The sequence below is a fragment of the Charadrius vociferus genome, unplaced genomic scaffold (assembly GCF_000708025.1).
Source record: "Charadrius vociferus isolate BGI_N301 unplaced genomic scaffold, ASM70802v2 scaffold1168, whole genome shotgun sequence".
Taxonomy (NCBI): domain Eukaryota; kingdom Metazoa; phylum Chordata; class Aves; order Charadriiformes; family Charadriidae; genus Charadrius; species Charadrius vociferus.
The window spans coordinates 37,435-56,669 of NW_009661376.1; the positions used below are offsets into that span (position 1 = coordinate 37,435).

The following is a 19,235-nucleotide window of genomic DNA, read 5'->3' on the forward strand; positions in this document are numbered from 1 at the left end:
GAGCGCCCACTCCCCTCTGCGCCCTCCCCGCTGCCCAGCTGGGGCCCAGCCGTGGCGTGGGGCAGTGAGCGGCGTAAGGGGTGAAGCCGCCTCTGATCTCTCTTTGTGTCTTTCTGCTGCAGGAATCTCATGGAGTGTTCTCAGGAACTACTCCTCTGCCAGTGCCAAGGAGAAGGCGAGGAGAAACGGCGTCTGCGAGAGGACGGAGCTGCTGGAAGGTGAATCGGGGAGGGCTGGGAGAGCTGCAGGGTTTCCCCTGATCAGTGTCCTGAGACGTTTTCTCAGGGTCTTCCCATTCTGTGTAGCCAAGAAGAAGATATTTGGGACTGTAAATATTTGTAGCCTGGGCAAGGATGAGGGGCTTCCCGTGGACTTGCTGGCCTCCCTAAGCAAGTTCTGTCCTGTCCTAAGGACCTGGAGGCCCACCCTACCTCCAGGGAGCTCTGAGTTGCTCTGCAAGGCAGAGCGGTCCTAAGGGAGGGTAGAAGAGTCCCTCCAGGGCATGTGAGGGACTTGTAGACTGACCTGAAACGTGCTTTGGCTTTGGGCTGTCTGCCCGGGTGAGCTGAGGGCATGAGGTCCTTGGAGAGAGGCCCAGTGAAGTGACCAGCCAGCAGGTTAGACAAGCGTGAGCTGGTGGTTTTTCTCTTGCAGTGACATTGTTGGGTTCCCCGGCAGGCAGGGGTGGGCCACAGCGTAGAGGTGGATCCCAGAAAGGCAGTGGTCAAAGCAGCTGATTGCTGGGAGGAGGGTTGGCCAAGGGGGGAAGAAGTCCTTGTGTGGACCCTCTTTTCCTGTTACTGGGCGCTCCCAGAGGCGAGGCCCTGGGGTAGGACACAACCTTCTGCTGCATTTTCCATCCCTTCACCTCTCCCCGGCTGTGTCTTTCCCGGCAGTGCTGAAGGCTCGAGTGAAGCAGCTCCAAGCCAGTAACATCCCGGAGGTGACGGTCAACAAAGCAGAGCTGGCCCCACTAAGGAATGACAAGTACCAGGACCCGCTGCAGAAAGTGGTGGCTCCCCACCCCGTGGAGGAGCAGCCTGCTCCCAGGGGAAGGGGTGAGAGCCCGGCCCGGCCCAGCAGCTGGGTTGAGAAGTTGAAGAAGGAGATGTACATCCGGCAGCTGAAGGTGGAGCGGAAATTATCCATTGCTGCCTCCCGGCTGGCTCTGGAGGGCCAGGTCAAGGCCAAACCAAAGGGCAAGGCAAAGGCCAAAGCTAAAGCCAACAAGACCCTGAAGACCCCAAAGGCTAAAGTGGTTGCTGCCTGGAGCCAGAGCCGCACTGGCTCCCACCGTGTCTATGCCTACAGCAAGCCCAGGGTAGCAGCAGTGAAGGAGGGTCCAAACGTGCAGAAGCCTCGGAGGGTGCTGGAGGACAAGGACAGCAGCCAGTACAAGATCCTGCAGCAGACCATCCAGTCCAACCTCGAATGCTTCCTCTTCTTGCAGCAGCCAGAGGAGGCCGAGAGGTTCCTTCTCCTGTACCACAGCTCCCCTGTGAAGAGAAGGCTTTTGAATGTCAATGCCTACAACATCGTGATGCGTAGCTGGGCAAGAAAGGTACTGAGCTGCGGGCTGCTGCCCTGCTCTGCCTGTCAGGTTTTCTGGGTGGCCGAGGGGAAGAGGGGGGCTGGCTCAGGAGGAAGATCCTCATGCTTGTAGAAGCAGTGGTCACGGTTTTATCTGTTTGTCATACCTGCCTTCAGCAAGTGTTCAGGGAGGGCTTGGCTTCTGCTGAGAGGGATGGAGCTGATAGACGGCCGCTGAATCAGGCCACTGATCCCTGTGAGGTGGCTTTGAGGGGAAGAAGGGGATGGGGCAGGATAGACGTGGCTAAAGTTGAAAAGGAGCAGAGGGGCACGAAGCTGTGATTTGGGGCGGCTGGTGTCTGTGTCCGCAGCCCCCTTCCCTTCTCATCCGCAGGGCTGCTTGCAGCGCATCAACCGGCTGTTTTCCATGCTGGAGTCCGTCGGCCTCCAGCCCAGCCTGGACTCCTACGCGGCAATGCTGGAGTGCATGGGCCGGAACCAGCCGTCCGCCAAAGCCATCCAGAGGTAATGCACTTCACCTGCCGCAGGGGCCCTGGGACAGCATCTCCGCAGCCCGCCGCTTCACTGCACCGGGAGAACTGGGAGCTCGCTCTGGAGAGGAGATGCGCTGGCTCAGGGTCGGGAAGACCTGCCCCCACTGTATGCGCATCTAGATGCTCTGACCCACTTCTCATGGCCAGATTTAGGGGCAGGCAGAGCTCCCGCAGTGGGCCCTCCTTTCCACCCCCAGCTGCTGGGAGTTTGTCTGAGATCTTGCAGGGAAAGGAGATGTAGGAGGTGAGAACAACCTTGCTTCTGGCCAGAGCTGTGTCTGCCCCCCGAGAGCTCACAGAGCAGCTCCCTGGGCTGGGAGCGGCCTCTCTTCAGTCAGGTACTCCTTGGTTCTGCGCCCATCCTGGGCATCTCTCTCCCACTGGCCCCTCCATCACTGCCCGGTAGGAACGGCTCCTCCGTTCGTTTTTACAGCACCTGCATGGAGTTTGCCCTTCCTGGTAGGCTCAGCCAAACAGCTGGTGTTTGCAGGGTGCCGGCTCACTGGAAGAGTGTGATCAGGAGATTCAGATGGATTTTGTGGAGTGTAATGGGCAAAATAAATGTCAGACCCAAAGCTGAAGGAGCAATGTGAGTTCCCGGCAGGCTGGGTCTCGGGGCAGTGCCTGGGTCTGGTAGGGCAGCCTTGCCAGAGGATGGAGAAAGCTTTCTGGTGATCTGCTAATGCTGCACAAACACCCTGGGGTGGTTCAGGGATTTATCTGTGGCCTGGGTGTCCCTTGGCTGGCTAACAAGTTCTAGATGCCTCTGAGTGAATGTCTGCCAGTCAGCTGATTTGGAAGTGACTGGCATTGGCTTTCCTGCCGGGGTGTGTGGGTGTTGCGTCAGTACAGCAGTGCACCTGTAGGGCTGTCTATAGGCAGATGTTTGTAGCGCACCTGCACGGATTTGCCAACCCCAAACCTCACCAGGGCGTGTGTGTCTTTCCCCACGACTGTGTCTGTCTGCTGGCACTGCGTGTGGGGCATGAGCTCTTGTTTCCCTTCCTCTCCTAAATGTGCTCTCTCCGTGTGGACACGGCAGCGGCGTGGACTGGAGCGCTGAGCCTGTGCCAGGAACACGTGAAATTGGGGTTGTTTCTCGCTTTGCTCCTGGACCGCAGGGTCCCTTTGAGGGCATAAGGCGGGAGTTGCGTGTTTTGACTGGGCTGCTGAGGGGTGGTTCTTGGGAATAGTGCATCTGCAGAGATGTAGAGCTGTTCCTCGCCAAAGCTCCTGCCTGCTCCAAAACGTGCCAAAATGCAGCTGGGGCGCAGGCAGCAGCAGGATTCGCAGCATGCTGCAGTTCTGGCTCAGGGTGCCGTTTGTCACCTCTTGGGCTCTCAGTGCTTTCCCAAAGGTGCCGGGGGCTCCCTCCTGCCCGTTACGCTTTCTGTGGCTGATGGGGGCCTGGGCTGGGGCCTGGCTGGTGCCGCTGTCACCCGGGTCTGCCTGTCCTCCTTCCAGTGTCACCCGGCACGGGCCAGGCCAGTCGGCAGGTGGGGCTCTGGGCTCTGCTGTGCTCTGGCTCCCAGCCCCAGCCCGGCAGAGCCAGGAGGATGTGGTCCCGCAGCATCCTCTGTGGGGCCGGGGAGCGGGAGACGTTGATGCATGCAGGGGATTCTGGTGCCTGGCAGCAATGGGGGCTGCAGGGAAGAGAAGAGAGCTTCCCTGCAGGTGCTGCTGCTGCTCCTGGTGCTCAGGCTGTTCTGCAGCAGCCGTGTGCGCTGTGCTCCCGTGCCCTGGCTCTCAGGCTTGGTGCGTGAACCGCAGTCCCCTGCCCCTTTGCCCAAGCCGTGGCCGGCCCCGTGGGTTCCCGTCTGCTGGCTGGGGCTGGAGGGGAGAGCAGGGTTTATTTGAGGGTGAAGGAACCTGCGTCCTTTTGCTCAGTCTCACAACAGCGGCAGCGGAGCTCGGCCTCCCCAGCCGAGTGAAGGCGAAAGCCGCCCGCTCAGCAGAGGTGCGGGTTGGAGGGGTGGATAATGGATCGCTGTAACCCGAGGCGGGTGACCTTGTCGGGACAGGCTGTGCTCTGGAGGCAGCTCCCCACCGCAGCAGCTCCTGCAGCCCCCAGAGCTGGCTCCGGGCTGCGTGTGGAGGGCAGGAGAGCCCGCGTGCTCCGGCAGGACAGCGTCCTGCTGCCAGGCTGCCCCACAGTCGTGCTCTTGGAAGACCGAGGCATCTGCCTTCTGTGGGTTTCCCAGTTATGCCCATTTCTGCACCGTTCTTCCCCTGTCTGGAGCTGGGCAGGCATTGGCTCGGTCAAGCACAAGTTGCCGAAAGACATTCAGTGGTTGCTGCGTGAAACATGCTCTGAGGAGCGTGCAGGAGAAGGGAAGAGGCATCCCAGGGCAAGTGCATGGGGCACGTCCTGCTCCCTGGGGCTATCGGAGCCTTCCAACAAGATGAGAGGTTGCAGCCTCCTGCGGCTGTCCTGGCATGAAGGGTGGCACAGAGTGAAGGGTGCTGGGAGCCACCCGGCATGGTGGGTGCACCCCTGGAACGGCGTGGAGCCGTGTACCGGTCTCCTGCTCTGTGCCCAGAGGTAATCCTTGGTGGGTGCCAGCCCCCAAGCCCTGCTTTGGAACAGGGTTTTGCTTTTGTGGCTGCCAGGGATTTGGCAGGGGTGGCTCTTTGTCCTGTGCTGTGTCTCATGTGGGTCTGAGTGATGCTGCTGAGGGCACAAGTGACGAAGGAAGAGCCTGATACAGTCAAGGTTCTTGGATCCTCAAAAAGGTCACCCCCAATCTGTCTCCTCTTCTCCATGCTTAGTCTTCTGTTTAGAAACGTTGTTTGCTGCCTTATTATGTGCAGATTTCTGTAGAACAGGCACAGCCCCCTGTGAAAGATTAAGCGTATCTTATCTGCCCCTCCTCAGATGTGTGCAGCAGCTGAAGAATGATGGCTTCCGTGTGGATGACCTTTTCCAAAAGTGCCTGTTTGAGGAAGATGAGAAGGAGAAGGTGCTGAGGGCCATTAGGACTGTCCAGCCCAACTACCAGCTGCCCCCTCCACCCAACCCCCAGACCTGCAAGTCTTCTCTGCTCCAGGACTTCTACTCCAAAGTAAGCCACAGAGCTCAGGGATGTCTCTGCAGCTCGGGGAGGCGTTGGAGCTGGCCAAACGGTGTTCACAGGTGTCCTCAGGTCCAGCCCAGGACTGTAATATGGGAAGAACTTTTTAGCCCAATCTTTGCTCAGTAGCCCACGAAAATCATCAGACGAATAGCCTTAGCAACAGCCTTAGAGAGGAGCAGAGAAGCCGAGGGCTGGCAGGGAGGGCTGGAGATGACCTTCATACACTGGAGGGGGTGCCTGGGGGGATGCTTGACCATGACACAGGAACAGAGCAGCCTCTGGAGAGGCCTGTTACTCCAGACTCCCTGGGGTTTGCCAGCCGGAGACATCAGGCTTCTGGACTCAGAGGTCCCAGAAAGGTGTCTTCAGCAGGGACTCATACCGTATGCCTCTTGCAGGGAAGCTGGGAGAATAAGCATGTCTTCTCTTCCTCTGGTTTTTGGCACTTATTGCCTCACTTTTGTTGCAGGAGAAGATGGTATCATACCCCAAGCTGGATTTCTCGGCGCAGGAGTTGCAGGAGCACTTTCAGCAGCAACTGGAGATGGAACTGGACAACACCGTAACCATCGAGTCGGTGGAGTCGACCAAACCTCTGACCCCACAAGCCATTAAAGCGGTAAGGCTCAGGGGATCTGGGGGCTTCATGTGTCGAGAGGAGGGGGGCTGTTCAGCGCTCAGGACCTGTGGGAGAGATGCAGGGGTCGGTGGCCTGAAGAGAGGGGCAGCTCCTTGGTGACATGCTCACCACAGCGTTACTGTCTTGCTTCCATTTCTGCGTAGCGCAAACTGCTGGCCACCCTTCGTTCCCGGTGGCACAGCTCTATCCTCCAGGCCCTGCAGAAGTCGAAGCACAGCATGTCCAAGCACAAGATGGTGTCGGGGTACAACATTCTCTATCCCTACCTGTGCCTGCTGCCGGATGAGGAGTACGTGGGCATCATGCTGCAGGTAGGACCCTGCCCTGCCCTCACAGAGCCCCAGGAGCAGGGCTGCCCCCATGGCCATAGGGCTGCCACAAAGCACTGATGTCCCACTCGGCCCAGCGGAATCAGACATGATCCTCAAAGTTTGCCCAGGTTGTTAGATGCAGGCTCTGTCTGCTCCCTGTGCTGAGGAGCCCCTGCTCTGTCCTGGCCGTGTTTCCTTCCTCGCCGCCATCTGCTCAGCATCACGGGAATCAGCATCTTTCTATGCTCTGTGCACAAGGGCTTTAACTCCCACTCTGTCTCTCTGCTCCGTCTTTCTGTTCCTCCCTCCTTAAGACCCTCTTTGCCTTCCCCTTTCTCAGATCCTCAACACCCTCTCTCCACAAGGAGAATCCCTGGCTGTCTTGGCCAGGGAGCTGGGCTCCAAAGTCTACAACAGATACGTCACCCAGAGGAAGCTGTGCAGCGGCCAGCTGGAGAAGGTGCAGGAGGTCTACAAGGACTATGTCCACCTGCTGGCAAAGGACAGCAAGGTAGGTGTGCCCGGGAGAGGGGGTCCTGGGGCCCGCAGGTTACAGAGCAGCAGAGCGGAGACAGGGCGAGGCAGTTCGTCCACCTCCTCGCACGCACAGGGTCCATGTTCTGGGAATCTGCTGCTGCAGAGGCCACCAGAACCACCAGTAAGGCCCCATCTAGCACTGGGCGGCGTGCCCCATGGTGACAGACAGGCCGGTTCTGGCATAGCAGCGGGTGTTTCTGAGCCTGAAGGTTTTAGACGGGCAGAGTTGAGCCCTTGGGGCCGGGCGTCCCATGCAGGAGAGCCCTGGGGCTTGAGGAGGGTGCGCTTTGCAGGGGAGGGGAGATGGGGGCCAAGGCCACCGATGCGGGCAGCTCGAGGGCCGGATGAGCAGGTCGTTGGCAGAGCTGTGTGCCCGTGACATGGCGAGGGAGGTGGATCTGCAGTTTGGGAGGGAGGGTCGGGGTGGTGTGGGAACAAGGTGTCAGCACAGGGATGTGGCGAGAGGAAGGGCTTTGCAGCACCACTGTCCTGCCCTGCAGCAGAAGCAGGTTATCGCTGCTGGGCTTGCCCCAGCCATGTCAGCAGTGCTTCCCTAAATTCCCCTGTGAGTGAGGACCTCACGGGGAGACAGAGGCAGGAGGGTCCTTCTCAGAGCCGTGTTCCAGGTCCATAGATCCCATCCAGCAAACCTGGGAGCAGCACGGCTGGCCCCTGCAGCTGACCTGATTTTTCTCCTTCCTCCTCCCAGCCTGCCAAGTACTTGCCACGGGAATACTGGGAGAAGCTGGTAGCAGAAGCAGGCTTTGGGCCTTCGCTGAACTTGAAGGACTGCAGCTGGCCGTACGTGCTCATCATGCGCCTGGGCATGCACATGCTGGAGCTCCTGGTGCAGGCTGTCAAGGTGCCCAGGAACATCCTCAATCCCCGCCTGGAGCCCAAGCTCATCCCTGTCCTCTACCACATCTACTCCTTCCGCAGCAGCTGGCAGGTGAGCCTTGTCCCGGGCACTCTGGGACTGTGCAGGTCACCTCTTCATCGGAACTGGGCCTTTGCGAGGCCCGTTTCCCTCCGTGCTGCCTTTCCTGCTCAGGGACACTTGGAGGAGCCTCTGGGTCTGTGGGGACAGTGTCAGTACCTAGCATGGTCGTTATGTTAATGGCTGATTGACCACATGCTCTTCCAGACTCAGGCCCTAATCCTCTACCTTCACCACTCTGATTCTCCTCTCCAGGTTGGGCTGATAAAGCCCCATCCCATTTTCTCCCAGATTGTGTCAGATGCTGCAGAGACCTTACTGACCTTTAACTCCTCCGCCATACCTATGCTGTGCCCCCCGGTGCCATGGACCTCCCCCCACTTTGGTGCCTTTGTCCTGAACGACACCAAGTTAATGCGCTTTGTGGATGGGGCCATCCAGCACCAGCTGCTGCTGGAGCAGTGTCCTCCGGTGAACCTCCACCCTGTGCTGGATGCCCTGAACCAGCTGGGCAACTGCGCCTGGAAAATTAACCAGCCGGTGCTGGATATCATCATATCCATCTTTAACGACAAAGGCAATGAGAAGCTGGACATCCCACCGCCCATGTCTGAGGCCCCCAGACCTCCTGCCGTTTCCGGCAACTCCTCTACCTGGAACAAGTCCCAGAAGCATGAATTGTTGCTGTGCAAGAAGAAGGCAGCTGAAATGCACAGCTTGCGCATGGACGCACTCTATAAGCTCTCCATCGCCAACTATGTCAGGGACAAGGTGTTCTGGTTTCCTCACAACATGGACTTCCGAGGCAGGACTTACCCTTGCCCACCTTATTTCAACCACCTCGGTAACGATGTCACCCGGGCCATCCTGCTCTTCGCAGAGGGAAGGCCACTGGGGCCCAAGGGCCTTGACTGGCTGAAGATCCACCTCATTAACCTCACGGGGCTGAAGAAGAAGGATGCCTTGCAGGACCGGCTGAAGTACGCCAATGAAATCATGGAGGAGATCCTGGACTCAGCTGACCACCCACTCACGGTAGGTGGGGAATGGCTGGCAGGGCTCTGCGCGCTCTTGGGGTGGAGTGGTGGGACCCCAAACCGTGGGGTAATAGCATGGGCTCAGGGGGCCTGCAGCTAGGGGAGGTTCCCCTTCAGTGACCGAACTCAAAAGCGGGGAAGTTCCTCGGTAGTCCAAATAGGAATTGTCCAAACATGCTAAGGAGAAAAGCGATCAGTGTCATCATTAATTTCAGAGGAGACTTAACCATTCCTCTTATTTGTCATAGCTTCTAGAAAGTAAAATAAAATGGGAATGAGGTTGACTTTGAAACAAAAACATTTTGAAAGAACACTTTGCGAGGAAAAAACACTTTGCGAGGGAAACAAAGTGTTGCCGAGCTTCCTAAATAACATATTTCTATCTGAAAACATGATGAAATATTAGGGAAATGGAGGCACAGTGGGAGGAGGTGCCTTTCCCAGTATATCCCAAGCGCTCAGGGGCTCCTGCCTTTGCTTTGGGGTGCCACAAGAGCACTGCCTGCTCCTACCAGCCTGTGCTTTCTTGTTCCCAGGGCAGGAAGTGGTGGATGAACACCGATGAACCCTGGCAAGCCTTGGCATGCTGTATGGAAATCGCCAAAGCCTCGCGGTCCCCAGATCCAGCAGCCTACATCTCTCACTTTCCAGTTCACCAGGTAGGAGCCCGACAGATCTGGGTGGTCCGTGCGGCTGAGCGGGGGGAGGAGGGCAGGGCAGAAAGCTCAGGGCAGAAGCATCCAGGTCTGCAACCCTGCATTTACTACGACATGCGCCCAGGCTTTCTTAAGAATGGGAGTGCAGTCCACAGGTGTCTTGGCTTGAGAACTCCAGTAATTTGCTGCTGCATGCAGCCATTAATGAGGCAGTACAGTTAAGTGCTGCTTTGCTTCCTTTGGCTGGAGCAAAGCCTGTCTGGGAGACGGCTGTCAGCTGCCCGCAGGGGGAGAGCTGGGCCAGTCTTACCTTCTCCAGCCACGGGGTCAGGACTGGAAACGAGCCCGACTCCGGCTGGGTGGGACGTGGCACGGGTGCATGGCAGCACCTGCCCGTGGGAAGTGCCTGTGGCTGTGCCGAGGCTTCAGGAGCCTCTGCTCTGCTCCTCTTCTGAGGCTGGAGCCAAGCAGCCCTGCAGGAGCAGAAGGTGGGAGGTCTGGACCCCTGAAGAAGGGCAGGGGGACAGAGCTGATGTCTCTGCTGTCATTCACCATGTGCCCTGTCCCGGCTCAGTCCCAGACGTGCCTGTGCTCTGAGCGGGGCGAGTGCAATCGCTCAGGTGCTGCTCAGCTCTCTGAAGGCATCTCTCCTTCCCGGCCGGAGAGAGGAGCCGGGCAGCCGCTCCCGTTAGCCAGCGCTCAGCCCTTTCTCCCTGCTGCGTCCCAGCAGATCCGCAGCTCTCTCTGCAGCCGCTGCCCAGCCAGCTATCTGTCTGCACTGATAAATCCCATTGCTGCATGGGAGACAATGATTAATTGCTTTCCTGGTGAGAGGGGTTTGCTCATTTATCTCATTAGAAGATCAGATGGCCCTAATGAAGTGGGGAGGGGAGAACGGGGGTGTATTCTGCCAGTAGCAATGGTCTGGAATATGTATGAGACCATCTAAACTGATACTGTTACGACAACAAAAGATCAAGAGAGCAGTTGGGGGTGTGTGGAGGGTGCCGTTAATGAAATTCAAGCAAGGACGACTTCTGGAGGGCACCCGAGTCTCTTTCCACCTGAGTCATCAGTGCTTGGTTAATAGAGGCAGCTCTTCTGCCGCGGCAGGGCTGCCGGAGCCCTGTCAATTCTCGGCTCTGCAACTTGCTGCACTGCAGGCTGTGGGAGGAGGAGGAGAGGAGAGGAGGGTTGATCCTGCCGGCAGCCGCAGGCTCCCCTTGACCAGGCAGAGCCCAAGCACAGGGGTGGCCCAAAGCAGCAGCACACCTTCCGTGAGAAGCAGTTCTGCTGGTGCTCTTTGGAGAACAGCAGGACCTTCCCATGCCATCGTTCAGGTCCTGCCCATCTCGTGCAAGCTGGTCTTGGTCCCAGGAGGGCTGTCCGGGCAGCTGCTGTGACAGATCGGTCGGCGTGCCTCTGTAGCTGCAGCTTTGGGAAAGGCTGGGTCGGAGCTGGTTTCTGTCAGAAGGATGTTTTCATCAGCCACAGAGCAGAGGCAGCACAGCTCGCCGGAGCCTTGGAGTCGGCTGTGGGTTGCTGAGTGATCTTTGGCTTCGCCTGCCTCTGATCCTGCTCCTGGGTTTTCTGAGGTGGTTTTGAGTGCCGGCTCTTGGGGTTTCTTTTAGCATCCCAGACAGATCTGTGGTTTTCCAAATTTTCTGTTTTTCAGTGTTTCCACAGAGCTCTGATGTCTTTGAAAATTCACGGAGGGGGCAGTGTGATGTGAGGTTTTCTTTTTTTAAACACCATAGACAGCAGTAATTAGTGATGAAACCCAGACAGGAAAACTGGCTAGAAGGAAAATGGAAACTGTTGTGGCCCTGACCGCTGCTGGGAGATCGGCTGCAGACCTGTCTGAAGAGAGGCAGGGGAAAATGGCGCTAATCTTCTGAGCCAAGTGTATCTGTGCTGTTAAGCACGGCTCCATCCTCGTGCTAACAGGTTGTTTCCACCCTGCTCTCTTCCCACACGCAGGACGGCTCTTGCAACGGTCTGCAGCACTACGCAGCTCTTGGCCGGGACCTTATTGGTGCCATCTCCGTCAATCTGATGCCCTGCAATGTCCCCCAGGATGTCTACAGCGTGGTGGCTCAGCAGGTGAGGCACAGCGGGGAGACGGGGAAGTGTCCTCTCGGACCTGCCTCCACCTCTTGCCACTGTGTTGTACAGGGTCGCTCTAGTGCCCAAGGAAAAAGGTCGGGATCAGACCAGCATAGAGGCGGCTGGGAAAGCATGAGCTGGTCACAGGCAAAGTCTCTCCCTCCCTGAATGGGAACCACTGCGGCAGCTGCAGTGGGGATCTGGCTGGAGATCTGTCCTGACAGAGGTAGCTATGAGGAATCCACTGGGATTTCTGCTGTCCTCGCTTCTGGATGAAGTCTGGGAGAAGTAGGGTAGAGAGCAGAGAGTGTTCCTCATCTCGTAGTCACAGCTGGCTGGCCCGCAGGTTATGGGATTTTCTTCTTTTGATCTGGGTAGGAGGAAGGGGGAGGGATTCAGCCCTTGGCACTGCTGCCAAGTCTTCAATTTTCTTGGCAAGGCATGATGTGAAATGAGCCTGCTGGGAAGCGTGCTGAGGTCTACCAAACTCACTCAACTGGCGTTGAACCCCTGGCTCTCCCTTCTCTGTCTCAGTGTGTTCTATCCAGGCAGCGCTGCACCAGAGCAGGAGGAGCACACAGAGGGTGCGCGGTTCACTCAGAGTTATCACTGAGGGTGGCAGAGATGGGAGAACCTGAGTCCTGAGCCACAGTCCTAGTGCCGTGTCCTTGTGATGTTCGGCACCATCCCGCTGCCAAGTGACACTTCTCTGCTGAGGCAGCAGTGGAAGGCTCTGCGGGCACGCTTATCTGTGAGCTGCAGATGCCTCTTGATTCCTTCAGCAGGTGATCTCTGTTAACCAGGGCTGGTGAAGAGGGGCTGCAGGGTTTCTGGTGGGAGCTCAGGCCAGGCAGCACACGGCTGGGAGGGTCTCACGTGGCCCCCGTGACTCTCCCCCCCAGCCATGGAGGTGGCTTGGGCCAGCATGGCTCGCAGTGGGGCTGACCTCCCGGGGCGCTCTCCTCCTCAGGTGGAGGAGTTTCGGAAGAAGGATGCTGAACAGGGGCTGAAGATCGCCCAGGTGCTGCAAGGCTTCATCAGCCGCAAGGTGGTGAAGCAGACAGTGATGACGGTGGTGTACGGTGTCACACGCTACGGCGGGCGGCTGCAGATGGAGAAGCGTCTCAAGGAGATCGACGAATTCCCTGAGGTAGCATGCATGCTCCAGCCTCCCCAGTAGTGTTTTGCTCAGCTCTCAGTTGCTACTGGGAGAGGAACCTGCACTGACTTTCCTGTGGGTTTCCTTCCTGCCTTGCTCTCTCCTCACCCCACCAAACCTCAGCGAGCAGAGGGACGTGCAGGACTGAGCCCCCCATGCCTGTGCCAAGCTTGTCCAGCCTGCAGGAGAGCTGTCTGCCACCACTTGTGGGTGGGGAGGGGTTCTTCAGGTGGGGCTGCTCCTCATCCTTCGTGGGCCCAGCTTGGTGGCATGACAGCCTCAGCTGGTGTTTCAGATGCAAAACGAGGTTTGTGGCTGTGCTCTTCTCTCTGGAAGCGGCCCTTGTCTCTGGCAGAGCTCTTGGGGGCTTGCTCCTCCTGCCTTTTTCTTCGTCTGTGACCCCACCATGAGGCAGTCCTTGCTGAGTGGGTGATTTGCTGTGGCAGGTTGGTGCTGGGAGTGTTTCTGCTGTGTGTTGTATTCCTGGGGCAGGTGAGGCTGCAAGAGCTTCCCGTTTGTCGAGGGACGTTACAGAGATCAGCCTGTCCCCGGACAAGAGCTGTCTGAAATGCTGATCTCAGCCGCCCTCCATCACAACCCACAGCCATCTGCAACAGCTGAAGACTCAGCACAGTCTGTGGTGGAGACAATTTTGAGGCACCAGGGAGCGGGGAGACGCTCTTTTAGCTTACGCTAGGTCCTGTCACTTTGCTTCACATCTTTTGCTGCCCTTTTGCCTGACCCCTCGCTCTGCCTTTGGTCTGTGCAGGAATACTTGTGGGAAGCATCTCACTACCTCGTAAAGCAGGTGTTCAATGGCATCAAGGAGATGTTCTCAGCGACTCGAGATATCCAGGTAAGGTTTCTGTTGCCTCTTATCTCTCTCTTCCTTTTCTTCTTCCCTGGCCCACCTGGACATAGACCAGGGAATTAAGGTGCTCCACGGGGAGAGATTCTGGGTCCTGGCCCAGAGAGGATTCTCCTATCCCAGCCCAGAGGTGCGGAATTGTGCCTGCTGCAGGGCCAAACTCCTCCATAAGCACTGGCCTGTCACAGTCGGTGGCGGGAGTCGGGCTCGCCTGTGCTGGGAGTGGATGCAGTCTCCCCTCCACTGCTGCCCGTACTAACTCCAGATACTTTCTTCCTCACTTCCCTCTGCTAAAGAACTGGCTGACAGAGAGTGCCAAGCTCATTGCCCAGTCGGGACGGACGGTGGAGTGGGTCACGCCTCTGGGTCTCCCCATCGTGCAGCCCTACTACCGGTCCACGTCCACCGTGGTGAGTATCTGGTGTGCGGGACTCAACTACCCCTCCCTCTGCCACGGTGGGGAGGAGGGGGAGGGCAGCTGGGCTTTGAGGCAGCAAGCTAAAGCCCGGCAGGTTGGCATCACCTGCGGGTGAGCCTGCAGAGCAGGAAGGATTTGTGTGTGCAGGCACATCCTCCAGCCTTGTCTCTCCCCGCAGAGACTGGAGTGCGTGGGTGGGCTGGTGAGGAAGCTCTGCTGCTCCCGTCCCACTCAGGCAGCTGGGGCATGGTCCCGTTCCCCGCACCGAGGAGCCTTCCTCAGGGCTCGCGTGATTCAGTCGCGCTGCTCTCGCCTCCCACGCGCTGCTGCACTGACTCACATCTCCCCAGCCTGTCTCGTCCTCGCAGCCGCTCACCTCCAGGAGCCCTTCTCTTAGCGCTCGCGGGGGTGAATCACCGTATCGCTGGGAAGGGGTGGAGGATGTCTGCCGGCATCCTCAGGAGGGGAAGCGGGCAAGGTGTCACTGAGGAGTGACCGTGGTGGCTGGGATGCCCTGGAAAGGTCCCTGCCCAGGCCCTGTGTTGCAGCCAGGGATGTTTCCTCCAGAGCAGAGTAGCTCGTGGGCGGTACGGTCCCCTCTCCAGAGGTACGGCGCAGCGCTGAGTGCCGTGTGCTGGCCAGGCAGTGCGGTGTGGCAGCTGATCCCCTCTCTCTCTTTTCCTGCAGCTGAATTGCAGCATGCAGAACTTGAGTGTGAAAAACTCCAGCGGCAGCCAGTAAGTATGACATTACGGTCTTTACCGAGCCCCTACTGTCCCCAGCCTGTGCTCTGGGGACAAAGCCTTCCCATCAGTGGAACCCGCCAATGTGTGCCAAAGCTCCTGGTGTCCCCCTGAGCTGCAAAAAGCCAGCGGGAGGAACGGGGCCCTGTTCTTCAGCAGGGCCTCGGGGCCCTCCAGGGCCGCCCCCACCAGCCCCAGGTCTTGGCTGGCACTGGCTCTGTGCTGCGCTCTCATCTTTGGTGCTGGAAGGGCCTCAGCTCCTCGCGCCTCCCATTCTGTGCTGCAGGAAGCCTGATACAGTGAAGCAGAAGAACGCCTTCCCACCCAACTTCATCCACTCCCTGGACTCCACGCACATGATGCTCACGGCTCTGCACTGCCTCAGGTGGGCAGCGGGCAGCCGGGGCTCTTCCCTGGCTCCGGGACTCACTCTGTGCTGGGAGAGCGTCACCAGGGCAAGGCGTGCCATGTGGGAAAGAGGTTTCCCTGGTGGGTGGTGTTTGGGGTTTCTGGCAGAGAAGGGCTGAGAGGAGACAGCAGGGCAGGGACAGGGAGATCGTGGGGTTAGCCGTCCCTCTCTGAAGATCCGCAGGCGCTGTGCCGGGAGTCCCCCTCCTCGCGTGGTCCCCGCCTGTCTCCCAGCAAGGAGATATCCCCACATGGGACAGGGAACGCTGCAGAGATGGGACTCCCAGCACTCCTTCATGGCACCTTCTGCTGCCTCCCAGGCAGGGTCTGACCTTCGTCTCGGTCCACGATTGCTACTGGACTCACGCGCTCACTGTGGACGTCATGAACCAGGTAAAAGCGTCCTCCTGGGTCCCTCGCGAGCAGGGATCTTGCTGATCTGTCCTCTGGGCGCCTGCCAGCCCTTCCCTCCCCTGGGCTTTGCTCCGTAGACTGATTTATTCACTCGGGCGAGGTGAACCTGGGGTCCTTGCTGGCGGCTGCAGCCGATTTCCTGGTGCCATAGTCCCATCTCCTCCCACCCATCGAGGAGGGTGTGAGGGAGAATCTGTGCAAGTAAATCAGTGCTAAACACAGTGTCTGGCAGAGTCGGTGCTTCCGTCCAGCCCTGGGCCCTTTCCCTTGCAGTGCTGCGAGAGCTGTTGTACAGTAGACTGTTAAATGAGGGTCAGCCTCTGCTTCCCACCTCCCCGGGCTGATTGCCTTCACCCTTGTCTGGCAGTCCCCCCTTCCCACTCTTGCCCGCTGCTTTCCCTGCCCCTCACCTCTGACCTGTCTTGGCTGAGAAGCGCTGAGGGGAAGGAGGGGAAAACGCCTGTTAACGTACGACTCACCGTTGCTCCCTGGATCAGATCTGTCGGCAGCAATTTGTGGCTCTGCACAGCGAGAAGATCCTGCAGGATCTGTCTGAGTTCATGCTGGAGAAGTACTGCAGGTATTCCTCACCACGCTCCTTCCTACCCGCTCCGACTCCTTCTCCTGGGGCTGGTTGTGTCCTGATGCTCATCTGCCCGGGGGTTGCTCTGGAGGGACGTTGTGCTTCCTTCTTGAGTGGTGCCCAAATTGCCTCAGGCCTCCGTGTGAAAAACAAGGTGTTTGCATCCTTTAGCTGCAGAACTGAAGTAGGGTTTGGCGCTTGAATCCCTTGGTGGGCCATAATGCCTGTGCCTTGGGTTCCCCGCTGTGAACGAGGCAGTAAGGAATGGTGAAGACCCGTTGGGTCGGTCCAGTGCGTGGACCTGAGTTACCGCTACAGAGCCAAACCGCAGACGTCTGCAGGGTCTATAGATGCCTTGGCACCCGCCGAGGGCTGCTGTGGCAGGGGCTGCGCTCCCGCTGCGGGGTGCGTGATGTGTTCGGGAGGAGCTGAAGGCTGTCATCAGGGCCCTGCACCAGGGAGCAGAGGAGGGTGCACCTTCTCCCAGAGGTCCCATGCTGATTTGCTTTCCTTCTGGTTCATCCAGCCCCGGCAGAGAGACTAGAGCCCTCTGGCAGAAGAAACTGATGGAGCAGCTGTCGAATGTCCCCCAGACAGGTAGGACCACAGGGTGGGAACTGCAAACCTTGGGAGCAGTTTGGAGACATGGGGAGTGAGATGGAGAACGGCCCCCAAAATCGCTGAGCTCATGTGCTGTCTGAAGGTGGACAGTGAGGCTCTGGCCAGCCCTGCTAAAGCTGTCCCCTAAGATGGGGTTTTCCTGCCTGTGCCGGACTGCGGAGCCGCGGGGCAGTGCCTTGAGACGTTCCCCTGTAGCCTCCCCGTGAGCAGTCCCTGCCTTCCCCGGAGCGGAGCCCCTGGGATCTCCCCCAGGTTGACCCAGCTCATCCCGTCCCCCGTCTTGTTCTTCCTCTCCCATCTGTTTCCGACCACGAAGCATTTGCCTGGAGATGGGAGTGAGGCACTCAGCATGGTAATTGCCGGGATCTAGATGATATACATGCAATGGGATTAAGGCAATTAGTTTAACTCCTTCTAATCTCTCGGCCTGCCTCTGCCAGACCATCTGGCTAACCTTTGTTCTGCCGTTGCGAAGCGGCACAGGGCAGTGCTCCGCTGCGGTGGAGCAGCCGCCGTGGTCAGCACATGGAAAAGGCAGTGGCGGGGATGGGTTGTACCCTGAGGCCGTGTGCTCCTCTCTTCTTTCCCCACCTTCCTGCTGTTACGCTCTTCTGTCTTGTCCCTCCAAACTTATTCGGGATGGTGGTAGGAGGAGCAGCCGTTCCTGGAAGACCTCTGAGATCCCCGCTGCCTCTGCCCACCCTGCGGCGGGGGCTGAGCTGAAGTAGTTTTCAGCGGGACGCTGAAGCAGGGCTCGGGGCAGCTTCTCTTCCAGGTGCCCCATCTCCACCCTGCCCTGACCCTGCCCTCCTCTGACCTCTCCCTCCCTTCCCCCAGGTGAGTTCAACCTGAAGAAGGTGATGGATTCCACCTATTTCTTCAGCTGAGCCCCGGCAGCCAGCGGGGCCCTGGACTACCTCTGGACTGCCGCTTGCCCCGGAGGCTGTGGCTGGCACTGGCCCGTGAGGCTCCTCCGTCCTGCGTCTCACGGGGACGGCGGGTACAGCAAAAGACACGTGCCCAACAGCGAGACGCTGGGCCAAACTGGGACACCTCGAGGAGAGCAGGGGCAGCCCCGGGGGGCGAGTCGGGGACAGGGTGCCTGCACTGTTTGCTGTTACTGCCTGCGGCCGGGCACGGGGAGAGGGCGTCGAGCCCTGGGGAGGGCTGCACCTCTCTGGTGTGGGGTGGAAGGGGTGGCAGTACACGGGGCTGGCTCCCCTCGGTCCTCACCCCGGTCCTCACCCCGGCACGAGGGACGCGTCTGCCACTGCTGCAAGCTCCGGAGCTTGACCGGGCAGCGCCTGTCCTGGGGCGCCATCCCTCTCTGTCCTTCTCAGACCTCCTGCAGCGTGAGGCCCTGCCTGGAGGGGCACACAGCCCCCGCGGCCACTGCTCTGCTGCGGAGCGGGCGCTGCTCTCCGTGCACCGCTCCAGCCGCGGGCCACTGTCACCGCTGTCCTGTGGCACAGCCTCTGCGGCTCCTGCCTCTTATTTCCAGGGATTGGTTTCAATTCTGCTCACTGGGTCTCAGGTAGAGAAAACCACTAACGTGGGGGTGGAGGTGTACGATACTGTAAATAAAGTGATTTTTTGAAATACTAGATGGGAACTGTGTCCTTCGCCGCATCTTTGCCTGAGGTCCTGGGGAGATGGGATGATGTTTCCCCAGACTGATGCTGTTTTGCTGATGGTTTGGCTTCAGTTATTCACAGGGGTGTAATATTCTGGAAATGCTTTTGTTGCAGAAACAGAGCCAAAACTTTCCCACAGCTGCAGGGGGAGCAGGGCTCTCGCAGGGGCTGCCTGGGGCTGTCTGGCCCTTGCATTTCTAGCCAGGAGCCTCCTGTGGCCTTCCAGCCCTCCTCCGCACAGGGCCGTGTGTGTGCGCTGCTCCTGCAGCAACTGGTGTTTGGAGGTCTTGCAGCTGGAGCTGTGTGTTCAGCCAGCGCTCAGCCTGCTCCCAGCTCCTTCTGCGCTGGTGCCGGAGCAGAGACACGGCGCTGCCAGCGAGGGGAAAGGCTCTGGGAGGAGGCTTTTCTTTTCACCTTGTCATTTTTCTGGCAGGGAAACAGCTCTTCAAAGGACAAAGCTGCCTCCTGCAGCCGACCTGGGGCTGTGCCCGGTGGCAGAGCTCCCAGGGCTGGGCGAGGGGAGCGCGAGCAGCCGGAGCCGCAGCAGGGAGGGACGGTGGCGAAGAAGCAGAGACGGAGTCGTGCGTAGCTCTGTCAGCTGCTGACGTTTATTGCACAGGATGGGCTGGATGGAGCGGTGGACGCGTGGAGCGGGGCCCTGTCCCGCTGGCTGCGTGGCTGGGGGGGGCTGGCCCGTGGCCCCTCGCTCGCTGCATACATTCAACGTGGAAGGCTCCAGAGTGCTATGCAGAGGCATACATGTGCACACACACACACCCCCCCCGCACACACATGTGCCCATAGGTGCACACGCACACACACACACACACAGAGGAGCGCTGGGACACACTGTGTGCCTTCCCCGGCTTTACAGCCAGGAGCACCCCCAGGCTCCAGCATCTGCCTCCGTCCTAACGCTGACTACGGGCGACTGGGGCTGCGTTCGCCCCGCCAGCCCCGGGGTCGGGCTGGGGGACAGCGTGTGCGCAGGGCGACCGTCCCTCA

The 19,235-nt window shown here is 59.0% G+C and overlaps 1 protein-coding gene across 1 annotated transcript in view; it reads left to right on the top strand.

Moving 5' to 3' along the window:
• Window positions 1-17,558, top strand: part of POLRMT (polymerase (RNA) mitochondrial (DNA directed)) — a 19,542-nt gene extending 1,984 nt beyond the window's left edge. Inside the window, exons 2-21 of the mRNA XM_009893986.1 lie at window positions 123-218; window positions 897-1,561; window positions 1,925-2,055; window positions 4,960-5,146; window positions 5,628-5,777; window positions 5,942-6,109; window positions 6,450-6,620; window positions 7,356-7,595; window positions 7,839-8,618; window positions 9,157-9,279; window positions 11,257-11,379; window positions 12,353-12,532; window positions 13,311-13,397; window positions 13,706-13,819; window positions 14,515-14,564; window positions 14,857-14,955; window positions 15,299-15,371; window positions 15,890-15,972; window positions 16,502-16,572; window positions 17,434-17,558. Coding sequence (XP_009892288.1) covers window positions 123-218; window positions 897-1,561; window positions 1,925-2,055; window positions 4,960-5,146; window positions 5,628-5,777; window positions 5,942-6,109; window positions 6,450-6,620; window positions 7,356-7,595; window positions 7,839-8,618; window positions 9,157-9,279; window positions 11,257-11,379; window positions 12,353-12,532; window positions 13,311-13,397; window positions 13,706-13,819; window positions 14,515-14,564; window positions 14,857-14,955; window positions 15,299-15,371; window positions 15,890-15,972; window positions 16,502-16,572; window positions 17,434-17,483 — 3,641 coding nt within the window. The 3' untranslated portion in view covers window positions 17,484-17,558. The remainder of the gene's footprint in view (window positions 1-122; window positions 219-896; window positions 1,562-1,924; window positions 2,056-4,959; window positions 5,147-5,627; window positions 5,778-5,941; window positions 6,110-6,449; window positions 6,621-7,355; window positions 7,596-7,838; window positions 8,619-9,156; window positions 9,280-11,256; window positions 11,380-12,352; window positions 12,533-13,310; window positions 13,398-13,705; window positions 13,820-14,514; window positions 14,565-14,856; window positions 14,956-15,298; window positions 15,372-15,889; window positions 15,973-16,501; window positions 16,573-17,433) is intronic.
• The last annotated feature ends 1,677 nt before the right edge of the window (window positions 17,559-19,235 follow it).